The 18,039-nt window shown below is 31.3% G+C and overlaps 1 protein-coding gene across 7 annotated transcripts in view; it reads left to right on the forward strand.

Annotated features, from left to right (window-relative positions):
* The window catches only part of LOC135847985 (FERM and PDZ domain-containing protein 4), a 192,751-nt gene that overhangs the window by 166,548 nt on the left and 8,164 nt on the right, over nucleotides 1-18,039 (forward strand). For 4 of the 7 annotated variants that reach the window (XM_065367741.1, XM_065367745.1, XM_065367746.1 and 1 more), the window contains exons 3-12: nucleotides 8,149-8,295; nucleotides 12,488-12,656; nucleotides 12,747-12,854; nucleotides 12,973-13,224; nucleotides 16,416-16,535; nucleotides 16,774-16,913; nucleotides 16,995-17,214; nucleotides 17,291-17,368; nucleotides 17,484-17,588; nucleotides 17,778-17,907. In XM_065367741.1, the coding sequence (XP_065223813.1) occupies nucleotides 8,149-8,295; nucleotides 12,488-12,656; nucleotides 12,747-12,854; nucleotides 12,973-13,224; nucleotides 16,416-16,535; nucleotides 16,774-16,913; nucleotides 16,995-17,214; nucleotides 17,291-17,368; nucleotides 17,484-17,588; nucleotides 17,778-17,907 (1,469 nt within the window). Of the gene's footprint in view, nucleotides 1-2,835; nucleotides 2,894-8,148; nucleotides 8,296-12,487; nucleotides 12,657-12,746; nucleotides 12,855-12,972; nucleotides 13,225-16,415; nucleotides 16,536-16,773; nucleotides 16,914-16,994; nucleotides 17,215-17,290; nucleotides 17,369-17,483; nucleotides 17,589-17,777; nucleotides 17,908-18,039 lie in introns of all 7 variants that reach the window. The other 3 variants (XM_065367747.1, XM_065367743.1, XM_065367744.1) reach the window with 1 other exon arrangement.

The raw sequence follows: 18,039 nt of genomic DNA on the forward strand, positions 1-18,039 counted from the left end.
TAACTATAAATTTATGAATATAAACGGAATCGGAAAATTACTACCTACATCTGAGAACGTAGAGTTAGAAAGAGGGGAATTTTCTCGGACATTCAAATTTGGAATTGGAAGGGGGAGTCACATTTTTAAACAAAATTTTCACTACTCAAGAATACATTTGAAACTTTTTTAAATTCAAAACTTTTTAACAAGGTGTCTGACAGGTCCTACTTATCCTACTAAAGTCCTACTTTTTCTCAAGAGTCCTTTTAGTTCTACTTTTGTTCAATAAGACTTTTTCAAATTTTCAATTTTCCTCTTTTTCCGGAATTTTGACCAAATTTTGTAGAAAATGGCTCATTTGTAGACTTTTTTAGATTTTGAATTACACATTTTTGAGAGTTTTTGCATATTCTTTTCTCTCATAAAAAACTTATTGTTCAAATTCCAGAAATGTTTAAAGTTTGAATCAGAAAAACTTTTTCTTTTTACTTCTCAAAACATGATTGAATTTCTGAACGCTTTTGGCTTCGCTTCACTCAAAATTGTTTGCTTTTCTTTTTCAAGTTTGAATTTTTAAAAAAATATACCTAATCATTATTCGAATTTTAAAATGTTGAAACAAAACAATAAAATTTTTCATGTATAGTAGGTAGGTAGGTACCTTACATACAAAAAAACATTATTTTCATACCCTTCAAAATACTCATTTTCGAGTGCTTTTGCCCTCGCTTCGCTCAAGCCCGTTCGCTTTACTTTTTCAATTTTGAATTTTTTTCAAAAAAATCATTATTTGAATTTCAAAATTTTGAAACAAAATCATAAACTTTTTACAAATAAGTCATTACTTTAAAAACATCGTTTTTTATACCTCTCGAAATACTGATTTTCGAGAGCTTTTTGCCTCGCTTCGTTCGGGTCCGTTTGCTTTTCTTTTTCAATTTTGAATTTTTCATTGAAAAAAATATTCAAATTCTATCGTTTTTAATCCTCATCCTCATCCTAGAATACTAATTTTCGAGAGCTTTTACTTTACCTTTCCCTTTGCTCGGGTCTATTTACTTGTATTTTTCCATTTTCAATTTTTCAACACAAAATAACTATTCGAATTTCAAAATTTTGAAGCAAATAATAATATGAAATATTTTCAATCGAAATAGAAGAATTCGAGTTTTTGATTTTAAGCGAACATGAATAATTGATGTGATATTTATTCATTTTTAAAATTTATAAATGGAAAATAAAACGAAAAATTGAAGGTGAAGCGTTTTTTGGCGTCTACTTGTTTAAATAAAATCATAAGGTGTTTAAAAACATCAGAAAAGCAAACATTTTTACAAAAATTTGGCTAAAAACTTGAATGTAAATTTTGACCCCCCTCCTCCCACCTTAAAAAATTCTATAAGTCCTCGAGAAATGACGTGCTGAAAGTCCTGCTAAAAGTCCTACCAAGTCCTACTTTTTCATTTTGAGATTGTGTTGGACACCCTGTTTAATTTTCAATTTTTTCGCATCTCCAATTCAAGTACATAATATGTATAAGGTATTTATCGCTTAAGATTTTTTAAAATTTTAATTTCTAAAAGAAGGAGTAAGAATAAATACATATAATGATAAATGTCAAAGTTTGATTACAAAGATAAAAAAATACAAAATATTTTTCATTTTTTTGGGGGAGGCGGTCAACATTTTTATTGATTGCAGTCTTATTATTCATCACCAAAAAATAAAACTTTCAGAAGGGTCCTTTTTCATATAATAAGTATGTAGGTAATTCAAATTTTTGGAGATATTTTCTGGCTAAAAATTTTAGGCTGAAATGTCTCAGTTTTTAAGAAGTGGATATAGTAGATGAATATTTTAAAGGTTACCATGATTAAAAAATCGTACGTAAAAAGCAGGATATTAAGATAGAGAACCAGAAAACAGGATTAACAGAACTGTTACGTCATAGAAACCTTGTGATGCCATTTCTTCTCAAATTTTCAATTTCTAAAATTTTTTCCTAGGAACAGAATGATGGGAAATTTCAAAGAAGTTACCCGGATGAACTTTCCTTCTTTTTACTATATTCAAAATATGTACTTGCATTGGATTTCGTTGATGTTACAGTTGTTTTTACAACTAGACCCAAATTAACACTGTGAAAAAAAAAGAGACAAATAAAAAGGTCGAGGCACCAAAAAAAATACTTCAAACTGAATTCGTAATATTATCATCTTGAGCTATAAACAAAAAAAAAGCCAGAGGGAACTCGCGATGAAAAGGAAATTACGAAAAGTTTGGCCAAAGGAAGAAAAAAATTGTCTGTCTACTTTGACGTTACTATTACGTAGTTTTATTCTAAAACCAACGAAACATCCTGATGTAATACAAGTTGCCTATTTACGCCCTTGTATAGGATCCGCATATCTACTCGTATTTGCGAATCTTTCGCTTCGACACACGATAGGTGTTTTCTTTATTTCTATTCGCGATAGGAACTATGCATCAATTAAGGTTTGATTTATAGTGAATCAAATGCTTAGTAATCAGGTGAATGGTGAATGAAAGGTGATTAAGATTGAGGTGGTGTTGAACGAAGAATTTGGGCGCGAGAAAGACGCCCCTGCGTTGGGAGAGTAATTTTCACAACAATTTATCTTCATTTTTGTCGAGTAGATTAGGTTATCGCGAATGAGTCTAGTTCAATTTGTCAATTTTAATTAATTGGATTACCTACGCGTTTAATTTAAAATGTTTTTTTTTTTCTCTTTTGTTTTTGTACACTTCTATATTAGGTACCTATCTATTAAGGTAGGTAGATATACCTATAAGTTGGCTAGTTGTAAGGTGTAATTTGTTGGTCGGTTGTAGATTGTGGCTGCCGAAATGCTTCGTATAAATCAGAAACGGCCGATAAGAAGAAATTGAGGTATTACGGCGTATTATTTGTTTTCTAACGTTTTTCACGAGTAGTGTTTCAACTTACCCGGATCCGGAGCCTTGTATTGGTTAAAAGGATTCTCGAGCTCCGGATCTTATTTTTCGTGTAATGGCAATTAACTATCTGACGTTTGATATAATTTCTTATATGGCTTGAATAATGTTCGGCAAATCGTTCTAACCCGCAAAAGTTTTTTTTTTTTTCTAATTTCATTAAACGAATAAGTATAAGAAAAAACTCATCTTGTAGAGTTTACTTTTTGAAATGATAGAAGTTGAACGGCGCGAAGTGCTATAAAAACTTTTAAACGATTGATGGATGGATATTTTTCAATAAACGTGGTTCGGTTAGAAATGCTATAAGAAGAAGAGGCGTCTTGGGGCAACATTTTCGATAGTCTAGTTGGAAATTCTAGATTTATTAGAAGAATGTGGCGTGCTGTAGTGGAAGGGGCAAGTTTTGTGGAAAAAGATGCGTGTGTTGAGAAATTCTTGCTCGGTAACACGATGAGGGACCGAAGTTGTGACAGTTCCAGCATCCGAGTGAAAATCTTCGGTATATTGCCTCAGTTTTGGTACTTTTTTTCTCTAGCTTGAAAAGTATAGGGGCATATTTTTATAATGTGTGATCGTGTGGATAGTAGTTTTCGATGACGAAAAATTTTTCTATTTTTTTTCCTCTTTCGAAGATGGCAAAATTTGATAATTTATAGATATAGAGTCGACTTTTTGTAATAAATCATAATATGATTTAATAACCGCTTTAACACCGCTGGGTCCATTACTGGTACTCAATTTTGACTAAACACTTTCAATATAACAATACGTGAAGCTGCTTCATGGTTTTCTAACTCGTCCTAGGACACTTTTTTTTTGTTTGGAAAAGACGACTCCTTGGTGAAATTCCAACAAATTCTTTCGCCACAATGCTCAATTTTAGGAAACCTACCACACGGTTGAAATATTTTTTCAGTTCGATTCTCGAATAAAATAAAGTTGCCAAAAAATTTTCACGATAAGTTTGAGAAGAAGCGAGAGCACGGTATTGAAAGGAGCCACATGGTTTCCAGAGTTCGCTTGTATCGGAAAAGGAAAAAGCACGAGATTTAAAAGAACGAATCTAGCATGTTTTTATGTTTCAGTGAAGATTTTGAAAACTTCGGGATTTTTTTTATTTTGCTAGATGGAATGCCTTTCGATGATATAGTGTAGGACTGTAATGCTGACTGGTTGGCAGTCGAGTCTTGTATACGTTGTGAGAGTTTTTTTTTTTTCTCAACGAGGTTTTCCATGTTCATATCATTATTAAATCGAAAATGACGGAATAAAAGCAGAATTCCGTGTATTTTTTTATTACGTTTCCTTGTACGAATATTTTTTAGTAAAAAGAAAGACAGGAAAAGGTGAAAAAAAAATGAATTTATGTTTAAAATCAGGGTTTTCGGTGTTTGAATTTGGTCTAAAGGTTGTAAAGATAAGGAAATTTCGTAGTATGCTGAAACTACGAGGGGCTCGTGTAAACCTATAAAGTTACTTACGAGTAGATAACATGGAATGTAATGGTGCACGACTGAATTTTAATTTATTTAAATTTTCGATCGTTCGTATTTCTCGATGTGTTTTTTAATTTTTTCTCGAAATATCTCAAAAACAAGATTTTCAGAAAAAAACGCTGCCAGGTTAAGAATTTTATGCGATACAGTTTTGTTTCTTGAAATTTATTTTGCAGAGTTCATAAGATCAATGAATTTTAAACTTTTTTTCAACTTATTATCTACAAAGATGATTTGAAAAAAAAACTGAGTGATGTACAAAAAAAGGAAATAAAATAAACAATATTGTAGAGCATAAAATTTTTCATCTGTGCAGTGTAATTCATTTAACCTTGGAAGTTTCGTTTTTTGAGATATTCTGAGCAAAAGTAAAAGAAAATTCAGCTCCCAAATCAATTGTTTGTGATGTTGAAATTTTCTTCAATTTTTTTTTTTTTTTTTACAAGGAATTTATCATTGTTCTGGGAAAGTCATGGAAATCACATGAAAATTTCGAAATTTCTACTTCAAAATTAAAGAATTTTATGAAATTAACGAATTACAATCATCACTTCTGTGAAAGATGGGATTTTACTCTGTTCACGGTAGAAAAAAATTCATTCCACGTTCAAAAAATTTAGCCCCTCCTTCGCCCCTCTTTTTGAATGTAGTTGATATTTAAACAGTCTGGGAAATTGGAAAAATTGATCTAAAAAACTGGAAAAAATCATAGAAAATCCTCACCTAAGCATTGGAAAAATTAAAAATTTCAGTGATAATGAAAATTTATTGACAACTGTAACATTTTCGATCGCCAATTTTTATTTCTACATTATTAATTATGATTGAATCTGAATATTTCTAATTTTTAATGTTAAAAAAAAACGCATTTAAAATAAGGAAAGGAAAAAATGAAACTGAAAAATTGACATTCGTTTTAATATTGGAAAAAAATTGAAAGATGTTTATCTGAAAAACCACAAAAATATTGAATTTAAATGATATCACATGCTACAAAATAAATGACTTGGTCAATTAAAAATTTTGTTGACTAAATTGAACCAATGCGAATAATGTTTGTAATTCTTCTATTACACATCAATAACTCTCATTTTTGGGCGATGCTGGAGCCTCCAGCGATTTTTCAATTTTCTCCAGAAACTTTAAATCAATCCTAGAAAAGTCACAAACGATCTTTAGAACCTATATATATAACTTAGGTCTGTGCATACCTATTACCTATTGAGCTCCCTTTTGATCAATTCTTGTGTTGTTTCTGTTTTTTCCTCCTTCCAGAGTGATTTTGAGGTTTCTGGAGGAAATTTAAAAATCATTGGAGGCTCTAGAATTACCCAAAACTATAGTGATTGCAGATGTGTGGAAGTTGATTTGAAGAAATTATTCACTTCAGTTTACTATGGTCAAAAACAAGGTACATTTCAAGAAAATAAGTGCAAAAATTGTCCTTAAAAAAACAAAAAAAATTTGAAATTTCAAAAATCTGTCAGAAATCTAAAAATGAACTTTAGCGATTGAAATTTTGGTTGGAAGGATTTTCAGATATACTCATTCGATCTAGCTTTGTTTCATTCAGATTGTAGACCATAAGTTCATTTTTTCAGAAACGGTTAATTGAGCTGAAAAAATGACCAAAAAATTGAAAATTTAAGAAAAGAAAAAAAATTCTAAAAAATCAAACAAAGAGACTGAAAAAGTTGAAAAATATAAATACTTATTCTAAATTGAAAAGTCCTTGAAAAAATAAATTATTTTGAGTATAAATGAAAATTTGATTATTTTTTGGATGCAGCTGTTTACTCTTTAGTCTTTATGTAGAATTTTTTCATATTTTGGTACATATTTTAGATCTTATTAATGAATATAAAAATATAGGTATTTGCTTCTTTCAAATTTTTCTTGGGGGGGGGGGGTTCAAATTCCTTTTATACAATTCAATGGCGATTGAATTATTTAAATGTTTCGATTTCTTATCGTTGAGGATTTCCTCCCCTCTTTGTCGATGACTCTCTCTTTCAACCCAAAAAACCACCAACAATGTCTGCTTCAACTTACACAATTCGAGAAGAAAATTATGTCAAAATTTGAATCGTATTTTTAAAAAACCGTTTCATTCTGATCATCCCTTCAAAAGCAGTACTTCGTGGAGCCAACGGCAATAAAATTTCCACTATGGAAAAATCCTTCTGAAAAACAAACATCAAAAAGCAATCACCCACGTTGTTTTTGTTAAATTTCCTGCAACTTTGACCTTAATTCGAGTGAAACAATCTTCCTAATTTCATTTCGATTGCGTTTGAATTTCTTTTGAATTGGAACACGAAAAAGAACAAAAAAAATATATATATAAAATATAAATGGCGTAAAAATGAAGATGTACAGTAGGTATGTTAATCGATACCTTCCAGCGAAACATCGTTTCTATACGAGTATTTTTGTCTTCTTTTCGGAGACAAACAGAAAGAAAATAAAAACAGTGGTAAAAATTTGATTTGTGTACGAGCCTCGCTGGGGCTATTTATAGAAGATGAGGGGTTTTTTCGGCAGCTTAGTATATTGAGCTGAGAGAAAAGGAAATCTCGACGACGACTAAAAGAAAACGCCTACGAAATGTACGAAATACAAATGGTACACGAATTCGAATTGATGAATTCTCAAATACAAATAGATTAGAATATTAAGGACGAATGTAATGCCAAAGTAATCGATATGGTTGGATGAATTTTTAGCATTAATCTTTTATGCAAATGACAGTATACATGTGACCTATTTTTCGATACGGGGGTAAGGATTTTTTAGAGGGAGAAGGGGAGGGGGGTGATTAGAATAAATTTGTGTGGTAGAAATTGGAAATGATGTAAAATTTCACTAGCTTCGGAGTTCGGGTACCTAGTTATATAGAAAGAGAGGCACGTGTATTAGAGATTAATTATACTATGGTTGATGATCTTTTTCTATTGGGTATATCGAATGTTTTGGACTCGAAGCTCCGTATTGGATTTTATTAATAAGGGTTGATTGAATAATTTAACTAGGTTTAAGCGATGAAGTTTCGTTAAGTAAATATAGTCTAGACTTGGTTTGGAAAAAATGAAGAGTAGGTTATATTCGAGCTATCAAACACGTATTGTTTACTGTCGCTGAAAGCTTCGCTGGCGGCGGTTTAAACAGCGCGAAATGATTACGTGGGAAATTTTTCACTCGACTGATAGAGTGAGTAGGTAAGGTACGTCGTTGGAGGTTAGCAGATTCGCAGAAATAGCGAAAAATATTAAATTTTCATTTGGGGGAAAACTCGATCATGGAAAAGTATATACCTACTACCAACGTTCACGCTACGCCAACGCAGTCATTTTTTTCCTGTTTTAAATTACGCCTTAGTTAGACGCGCGCTTTAAAAACGGCGTTGTCTTATTCGTGATAAATGATTTTTAAAATTCATAAATATTTAAGCCGTCTGGCCGGTATATGGTTGACTTAAAATCGTGCAAAAACTAATACAATATTAACACGATGCGATGAGAGACCTCGCGCTTTTGTAGCTTTGCCGCCCTTCTAATATGTACGTAATAGCTTACCTACCCATATCGTAGAGGACCCTTTTTTTTTTTTTGAAAAACGCCCCCGTGCCCCGATGTTTACACTAACGAGTTTTAACAATGAAATTACCAACGTTCTTTGATTTATTTTGTAGTCACGCCAGCAAAACAACAACCTACGGTGATCCGAGAGCCGAGTGGGAAGACGAGTTACACCCGAAGCCTCGCATCGTCGAGTTGTATCGCGATCCAGAAATCGGATTTGGATTCGTGGCAGGCGCTGAGCAGCCGGTCATTGTGAGGTAATTATCTATTTAAATTATATTTACGCTGCTTGGTTTTATAATTTACGATAGCTCGGTTTGTTTGCTCGTGAAGTGAGACTGATATCGTCGATAAGAAGCTGTCTGGATGGGAGCGAACAGCGAATGCTTTTAGTTGGATACTTATTGATTTTTCGTTCTATGGTGTATTGGTTTAGTTTGAATAATCGTGTGGGAGATTGGAAAATTCATCTTAAGAAAAATGTTGCATGAGGAAGGGGTGATTTCCTCTTTCTTGAGATGTTCAAACCATCTTTTGAATCATTGAATTGTTTGATTTTTTTCCTAAAATGTTTAACTTTTAAAATTTTTAAATTAATTTTGACTTGAATGAGGTTTTGAGGTGGAGGGGGACGTCACAAAAGCGTAAAAAGTTGACTGAAATTCAACAGGTGAAAATTTTCAAAATTGTAATTTCAGCATAATTTGGGTTAGAGGTGAGTTGGCGATCTGAAAATTTCATCACGAAGGTTTAGGACTGTAGAAGGCCAACATGAGTTAAGTAATTTCAAAATCCCGACTCAGAGTCAAATCGTCATTTTTCAACTATCTATGCTATTTACTGGCTGAGGCAAAGCTTACATTTTTGACATTTTATGTGACATTTCTGGAAAAAATTTCCGAGAAGCAAAATTAGAGAGAATACAATTTCTAATCCGTAATCTCTCATCAAATTTTCTGAACGATCAATGGTTGACTAGATAACAAACTGAAAATGTATTTTTAAGTAGCCTTTTAAGTAGCCAAAAAATGGGAATTTTACAATACAGCAGCTAAAATCTTGAATCTGGGAGTTTACTCTGCGGATCTCGTTAAAATCAAGTCTAGCACTTTGAAAAGCGTCCTTATCACTTGTCAGATTAGAAAGAATTTTTGAAAATTGAAAATGAAATTAAAAGTTCTATAAGAATGTATTCAAAAATCGAAATCAAAATATTACCCGCCGTAAATAAAATCCAAAAACCAAAAATGAAATTGACATTTAAAATTAAATGAAAAGCTGAAAATGAAATTAAAACTGATTTTAAAATCAGAAACTGAAAATGAATTAGAATTTTTTTGAAATACGAGTAGTTAAATTAGATCAAAAACAGAAAACATTGAAATCGAAAAAAAAAGTGGAACTAGGTACATAGGTACCTATGTAAAAAGTGACATCTGAAAATTAAATCGTAAAAATTAAGGTAAAATGATAAACTAAAGTTAAAATTAAAGACTTTGAATGGAAAAAAAAAAAAAAAAAAAAACACTAAAAGTACATATAATCAAAAGCTCTGCAGTCTGCATATTAGGTCCAAAACGTGAAAAAAGTTGAAAATTCTGAAAATAAAATTGAAAATTCAACTGAAAATCTAGTGAAAATTTAAATCAAAAACGTCGCAAATGTGAAATCAAATTATTGGGAAGAAAAGTGTAAAACTCCGAAAGAAAAACGTTGAATCCTAAAATAAAGTGAAAGTAGGTACCTCTGAAAATGACCCAAAAAACTGAGAGTAAAATTGAAAACCCTGAAAGTGAAAATAATGTAAAACTCTGAAATGTGGAAGTCTGAAAATAAAGTCAATAATGAAAATTCTGAAAAACAGATAAAAACTAAAAATGAAATCGGAAAATTAGAGTAAGACTAATAAGTAATATGTAATTCTAAAAATGAAACAGAAAACTGAAAATATAAAATCAAAAACAAAAACAAAAAAAATATGTGAAAATTCTGAAAACTAGATAAAAACTGGAAATGAAATCGGAGAGTAAAGATAATTTCTAAAAAAGCAATATAAAACTGAAAATAAAATCAAGTGTTGATAATGGAATTGAAATTTTAAAAATGAAATTGATAATTTTGAACATTAAAAGTGAAAACAGAGGAAAATAATATTGAAAGTGAAATTGAAAACTGAAAACTGAAAATAAAAATAAAAACAAAAACAAAAATAAAAACAAACGCTCATGGTAAAAAATCGAAAATCGAAAATCGAAAATTAAATTGTGGATTCTGAATACTTGAAAAATCTAAAACATAAAATGAATTGAAAACTTTGAAAGTAAAATCAAAAACTACAAATAAAACTGGAACCAAAATTTTTGAAAATGAAATTTAAAACTCATAACAATAAAATGAAAAACTAAAAAAAAAGGAAACCAAAACTTCTGAAAATACTTAGAAAATGAAGTAGAACCTTTTGAAAATTTAGGAACCTAACTAAATACTCTAATCGTGTAGGTACCTAATCAAAAATCCTAATTGAATTAATATTGATTAAGTACCTTAATGGGATTATTACACCCATGAAGAGAGTGTTTTAGATGTGGTTTATTAGACTTTGAAGGGTTATGAATTTTTGAATTTCAGAAGGGCTGTCCGGGATGAAAATTACTGAAGTTGAAATATTAAGCACTGAAAAAAAAACGAGAATTGAATTGAAAATTTCAAAAATAAGATCAAAAATTCAAAGTAAAATCGAGAGATAAAAGTAGGATAGAAAACGGTGACAATAAAATTAAAATTGAAATTTCTGAATAGGTACCTAAGCTAGTATTAAATCTAAAACAAAATTGTGTTCAAACATCTGAAAATTAAATTTAAAAAAAATAAAAATGAAAGATTTTGAAAGTAACCTAATATCAAAATACCGTGGAGTGCTATCGAAAACTCATAATATCAAAATTTAAGCATGAAATAAAATTAAAAACCCTGGAAATGAAATTGAATATTGAAAATGAAAATGAAAATTCTGAAAATTAAATTAAAAAATTAGATCGAAATCAAAAATTTTGAATAAGGCTTTCATAAGAACAAAATACATGGGAATAAAATCTAAAACTTTGAAAGTGAATCGTAGAGTCCTAAAAATTAAGCGAGAGTGCCTTTGAAAATGAAATAAAAAACCGAGAGTGAAATCGAAAACTCTAAAGTAGAAATTTAATTTAAAATTCTGAAAATTGAATCAAAAACTGAAAATAAAATTGGAGGAGAGTAAAACTGAAAATTCTGAAAACTAATTCGAAAACTGAAAATAAAACCGATAACTTTGAAAGCAAAATTAAAAAACGAAGGTGAATTTGAAAATTCTAGGATTTATAATCCCTGAATTTGGAGAGTTTTCAGAGCCAAAATTTACCTTGAGATAATGACCCATTTCCAAGTTTGTGGTTGAGCAACGATGATGGTGGAATGCTCCCCTAACATCATCAACACCATCATTAGCCGTTTAACAATACCTACATGCAATTTCTACAAAAATAAAAACACACCACATGACCACATATCAAATTGTGTATAATATACGACGGCTGATCGAGTTGATGGAAAATAATTTCTCGCGTGATACTTACCTATAAAAATCCGCCCAATTTGCCGGTATAACGGGCCCCCTCCAGCTCCGGACCGATCCTTCGCACGATCCATCAAGCAGCGAGTTATGTGTAGATTTCGTACAATGTAAACAAAGCTACATAGCTTTTAAGGTCGCTTGCTTTTTTTTTCTCTCGTTGAGTCGTTGCCGAGCATTTTGCAAAAAAAAAATATAGGTATATTTTCTTTCGATTTTTCGTATGAACGAGCAATCGGGTGTAAATGTACCTACCTACGTACTTATACTAGGTATATAGCTTGGCGATGTTGGAACAACACGAAGGTGAATGCGCACGTTACAGTCGAATAATTTTTATTTACCGCTGCTGGCGAAATTCGATGAAAATTAAATACCGAGTAAGGAATTTTTTCAACGCTGAGGTAATTTTTACCAGCATCGAGTACGCGTATGGTGACTTTGTATGAGTTATGCCTCCTTAAATGGAGCCTGTTTTTTTAGAGACTAGGTGTACAGGTACAGGTTCATACGTGTATTACGTACAATATACCAAGCTTATTATTATTGTTATTTATTTTTGAAAGAAAAAGTAACTTATTGTGTGTAACACGTGGAAATATACATATTTGTACGCGTGGGTAGTCGAGAAGCATAACAATACATCGAGAGAGAATATATACTTAGTCGAGTTCGATTTTTATTAGAATGAAAATGTTGGAGAGTACACACTACACAGTCTTATACACGAGCGTCGTCAAATGGTATCCAATTGACACGAATAATTAGAATGAATATGGCATCAGGCGCCGAGGGCCGCGTACCCGTAATATCTTTCAATTAAGCTTGGCATTTTGTTGCAGATATGTTACGGAAGGAGGCCCCAGCGAAGGTAAATTACTACCGGGGGATAAAATACTAAAAATAAACGATGAAGACGTTCAAGATTATCCCAGAGACCAGGTCATACAGCTGGTTCGAAATTGCAAAGACACGGTCAGACTGAAGGTGACTCAGCCAGCACTGGATGTCGTGAGTGTTCATACTTTACTATTACGTGCTTTTTCTTAAGTTAATTTTTTGAATAATTTTTTACCCTCTTGAATAATAATTGTCCCATAGACTGCGAAGAAATCAGCTTTTTTGAGTTCAGCGAAGAAAGCCAAGTTAAAAACAAACCCATCCAGGGTGCGATTTGCCGAAGGTGTATGCGTCAATGGATCTCCTCCTGTAAGTTGATTCAACATCTTGTACCTACACCTTAATTCTGTACCTACATGACTTTTGACAATTTTTATTAAGGGATGTGGAGTGGTTTTCAAACAAATAATTTAAGAAATGATTACAGATTTCGACGCCGTTCAGCGGAGGCGAATCATGCGTCCCTCCGATGCCCAATGTGCTCAAAGTCTTCCTGGAAAATGGACAAACAAAGTCTTTCAAATATGACAGTACGACCAAAGTGAAAGATGTCACTGCATCGTTGAAGCATAAGCTATGCATTCAAAGAATACAACACTTTGCTCTAGTCCTTGAACAAGTTAAAAGTTTGAGACGAAATAAATTAACTTTATTGAATCCGGAACACACGATCGCTAGGGTGAGTGAATCGATGACCTCGTTTATCATATATCAGTATCTTATGTATTTTTATTTAAGGTAAAACATTATTCATCATTGATTTTATTTTATTTTGATTTGCCTACCTATATGTGTACCTACCTACTGCTCGGTTTTTGGTTGAGAAGAGCGAATCTTCTACCATAAAATTAGATTATCCAAGAATTCCTAACGTTTACTTTACTTTGATCTGAAAACACACTCATACGTTGGTTCGCTGCTTCGCTTCACGAAAATGCAGATTAATCGAGCAAAATTTAACGCTTAAGGGAAAATTAAATAAAAACAACTCGTTTTGATGTCGATTTCATACTTAATATGATTTTCACGACGCCAAAATATTTATATATTAAACGACGATGTAAACCGACTTCTAAAGTGAAGAATATTCGCTTTTAGCGCAGCTAAAAAACGGAAAAAATTGTTTTACTCGAGTTAACGTTTTGTAATAATATTATGGTATAAAGGATTTGCGAAACATTACCAGCGAGCGTATATTTATTTACTTATTCGCAGTTAGCACGTGCAAAAGTTGATATTACTTTGTTCGTCAAAATTGGTATTAATATTCGATGGAATTGTTTATGAGTTATAATAACGTGCTCGAAAGGTGGTAATTTTACTGAGCAAAGTGACGAGGGCATTCACATCTTGTGAATTTTCGTGAAGAGGGAGACATTAGGTAGGTACCTACTACCTAGTTAAAGTAAAAAAAAAAAAAATGCATACTAGTTGAACGTTATTGGCAAATGAGGAAAAATTGAGATATTCGTGTTATCACTCATCAAAATTATTTTTGATGTATTGATATTTTTTTTCAACATTATTGCCTCGCTTTTTTGCCTTTTTTTTTTTGGAATTCCAGAGGAAAATGATTGGACCTAATTAGGTCATGTTCACATCAAATTAGGTTCATCAGAATAGGTCCAATCAGATTTAGGTAATATTTTCCTCTGGCATCTGTTCAAGATCAAATTGGATATTTCTACTGACAAAAAATGATAACATCTGATCAGATCTGATTAAACCTGGTTTAATGGATCCAGAGAAAGTTCAGATTCGATTTGATCAAAAGGGTCTGAAGAGATGTAATCAAACGGGTCCAAATAAGTCTACGTCTGATCCACAGATCTAATCAAATCCAATCAAATAAAATCACTCTACACCTAGTAGATATTATTTAAAAGTCTCATTTTCCCCCCTTCCCATCACCCACCATAAAAAAAAACATGCAAAAGTCTCTATTTTTTGTCAAAAAATGTCAAAAAGTTTCAACTCTTTGCGACTAAATTGAAAAAAGTCACGTTTTTTCAGTAAAAAGGTGAACAAATATAATTTTTTTTTTTGCAAATAATTCCCAAAAATTGTTGCTTTTTGATTAAAATTGTTGAATTCTCGCTTTTTGACAAAAATTCTTGCTCAGCAAAATTGCTAAAAATTTTCACATTTTTTCAAAAGTTACCCAAAAATGTTATTTTTTGTCAATAGATTTTTAAAAATCCGGTTTTTTTCTAATATTGTCAAAGTTTTGCTTTTTGCCAAAGTTTGGTTTTTTTGCCAAAAATGGCCAAGAATTATCTATCTCTTTTTTACCAATCATTTTCAAAAAGTCCTACATTTTGTTAAAATCATCAAATATTAATTTTTGCAAAAAATTGTTAATTTGTTTCGTTTTTTTTTTTCTACAACATTTTTCGTTTTTTAACAAAATGCTGAAATTAGTTAAATGTTTTTTTTTTTGCAAAAAAATGACAAAAAGTCTCACTTTTTTCCAAAAAAAACTATTCAAAAGTCTCGTTTTTTTGACAGAAATTGCCTAAAAGCCCTTTCTTTTGCTAAAATTGTCAATCATCTCGTTTTTTTCCAAAATTTGTTGAAAAAAACTTTTTTTTTGATGGAATAAGTCTTGCTTTTTACCAAAATTTGTTTGTGTTTTTTTTCTTTGCCAGAAATAGCAAACATTATTTTACCATCAAGTCCTCAAAAGTCTCACTTTTTTGCCAGTAATTTTCAAAAAGTTCTGTATGTTGCTAAAATTGTCAGTCTTTTTTACCAACAATTATCAAAACGTTTTTTTTTCCAGAAATTTACAAACATTTTCGCGTTTTAGCAAAATTATATTGTGTTTTGTGAACAATTCCAGAAAATTTCACTTTTTTGCCAGAAGTTGCCAAAATGCCCTTTCTTTTGCTAAAATTGTCAAAAGTATCGCTTTTTGTCAACCTTTTTTTTTTTTTTATCAGAATTTAGCAAAAATTAATTCTCTGTCAGTTATCAAAAAGTGTCGCTTTTTTATCAAAAATTTGCAATATACGTTCAACTTAATTAAAAACCAAAACATATTAAATTTCTCAAGTTCTGTTTTTGGGGGGAGGGGTGATTTTTTTCTATATTTTGCTTCAGTTTTATCATTTTTTAAGGTACTTTTTGGTTATTTTTTAAAGCTTTTTTGGTTACTAAAGATGTTTTTTTTTTGGAAAAAATTTTATACGAGCTGTCGAGCCCTGGAAATATTATTTTGAATTGTTTTTATGCCATTTTGACAAGTTTTAACGACATTTTACTCATTTTTTGCATTATTTTGTGAGAGTACTAAAACCAACAATTTTTGGTAATCCGTAATTTTTAAAAAAATTTTTATAATAGGTACAATGGGTAGTTTTTACTTTTTACAAATTTCATTCGATTGTATAATTATTTATGTAGCTTGTACCTAATATCTATCATCAATTTTTCGTATTTTTCAATAATTTTTTTGGAAGAATAATGCATTTTTTGCAATGTTTCATGCACTTTTAGTAATTTTTGATATCTTTATTGAAATTTTCTAAAATGAATGATCAATTTTTATAAAATGTTACTCAATTTCGCTCATAAGTATGTATATATGTACATCAAATTTTGATATTGATGCATTCAATTATGTTGTTCAAACTGTTTGATGGAAATTCCAAATTCTTACGGTATGGTTAGGTATGTAGTGTACCTAATCTGTTTCACTGAATTCAAGTATTTATATTTTTTAATTTTTAATTTTTTTTCTTGCAAATTTTTCTCATGAACTGAAAACTGAAAGCATTTCAACTCCAGTTATTTATCTCGTTTTATTCCTTAAATTTTTCATTTCTAAATTAATTTTAATAAATTTTTCTCGTCGTTTGAATGTTACAGATCGCATCGAGGCCGGGTATCCACAACATGAGATGTTTATTCCGCGTAGCGTTTGTTCCTCGAGACGCTTGTGATTTAGCTCAACAAGATCTAACAGCCTTTGAATACCTTTATTTACAGGTTAGTAGATTACCGTGTTACTTGCTCGCGCAAAAGTTAAATGCTTCGGTTGGTAATTCAACGATAACGTCGAATAAATTTTTTTTTCAAACAACGTCATTCCTCTACTTGTACCGATCACTCGAGCTTTTTTTTCCAAACGAGATATCGAAGCTGTAAAAAAAAAAAAAAAAAGTGTTACGCGATATAGTACGCTTGTAAAAAAAATTGTAACCTTGATAATGGATTTGTTTTTCAGTGTTGCAACGATGTGGTACACGAAAGATACGCTCCCGAATTGAAATACGATACAGCTTTGAGATTAGCAGCGTTGCATATCCATCAGCATGCTATATCGAATAACATTCCATACAATAAAGTTACTGTCAAGTCTATTGAGTAAGCACGACTCGCGTCTGGCGGATTAAAGGAGTGTAAATTGACGACGCCCTGTAACTATATCGAGTTGTTTTGTTTTAGGAAAGAGTTCGGTTTAGATAAATTTGTTCCTGTGTCTTTGATGGAATCGATGAAAAGAAGAGAATTACGTAAACTACTAACACATTTGTTGAAATTAAACCAAACCATTACCGGTACGGCGCATAAAACGCTAACTAGTCTACAAGCCAAGCTTTATTATTTAACTATCATATCAGAGTTACCAAGTTACGGAGCTAAATGTTTTTCTACCGGAATTAGAGTGAGTTTTTCTTTTGTTTTTTTGAAACCGAACTGAGGCCTTTGATCATTATTAAATGTAAACGATTAATTTATAGGAATGCAATGCAGAAACTGTGATCTTAGTTAGTCCTAAATTAGGAATTAGTCAGATTAGTGGGATAAGAAATAGCGTGGTAAGTTTACCTACTATGTGTGAATATACATTTTTTTTTTTTTTTTTTGAAATGTACCTAGCTAACGTCTCATTAATTGATCCTCTCTTTTTTTTTGCGTATTTAATATTTCTAGCCCTTGCCTATCGCTGATATCGAGCAGCTGGAAGGTGTAAGAGTGCAAATGAACGATCAAGTTACGTGTCTAGTTACGTTATATATACCATCGGTGATACAGAAAGTAAGCATGCTGCACTATTTATTCGTCTATATATCTGCTTACGAACCTTTTAAAACGTGGTAATCTTGACTTTACGATCTTACCCTGTAGGCTCTGGTACTCGTATTACATTATAGTAGGCTTAGCGGGCTTAAAAAGTCTCGAATTGTGCGCTATAGAATATTATAATTAAGTTGAGATTAATTATAGGAGATGAGTTTCACTATGGAGGATCGCGACGCCGAAGAATTCGTTTTAGTTTTAGTCGGATATTATAGACTGCTCACCGAACGTGAATTGTACTTGGATTTGGAGAAAGATATTTGGAATCAAGATACGGGTAAATATTATAATTCGCTCGTATTACCTCTAGGAATCTACTCGCTTTGGAAATTAATTGAAATAATTTTAATCGATGGGGTAATATTTTCACGACCATTATCGATTAGCAATTTCAAGTTTAAAATACGAG

This window comes from Planococcus citri, chromosome 5, assembly GCF_950023065.1.
Source record: "Planococcus citri chromosome 5, ihPlaCitr1.1, whole genome shotgun sequence".
Taxonomy (NCBI): Eukaryota; Metazoa; Arthropoda; class Insecta; order Hemiptera; family Pseudococcidae; genus Planococcus; species Planococcus citri.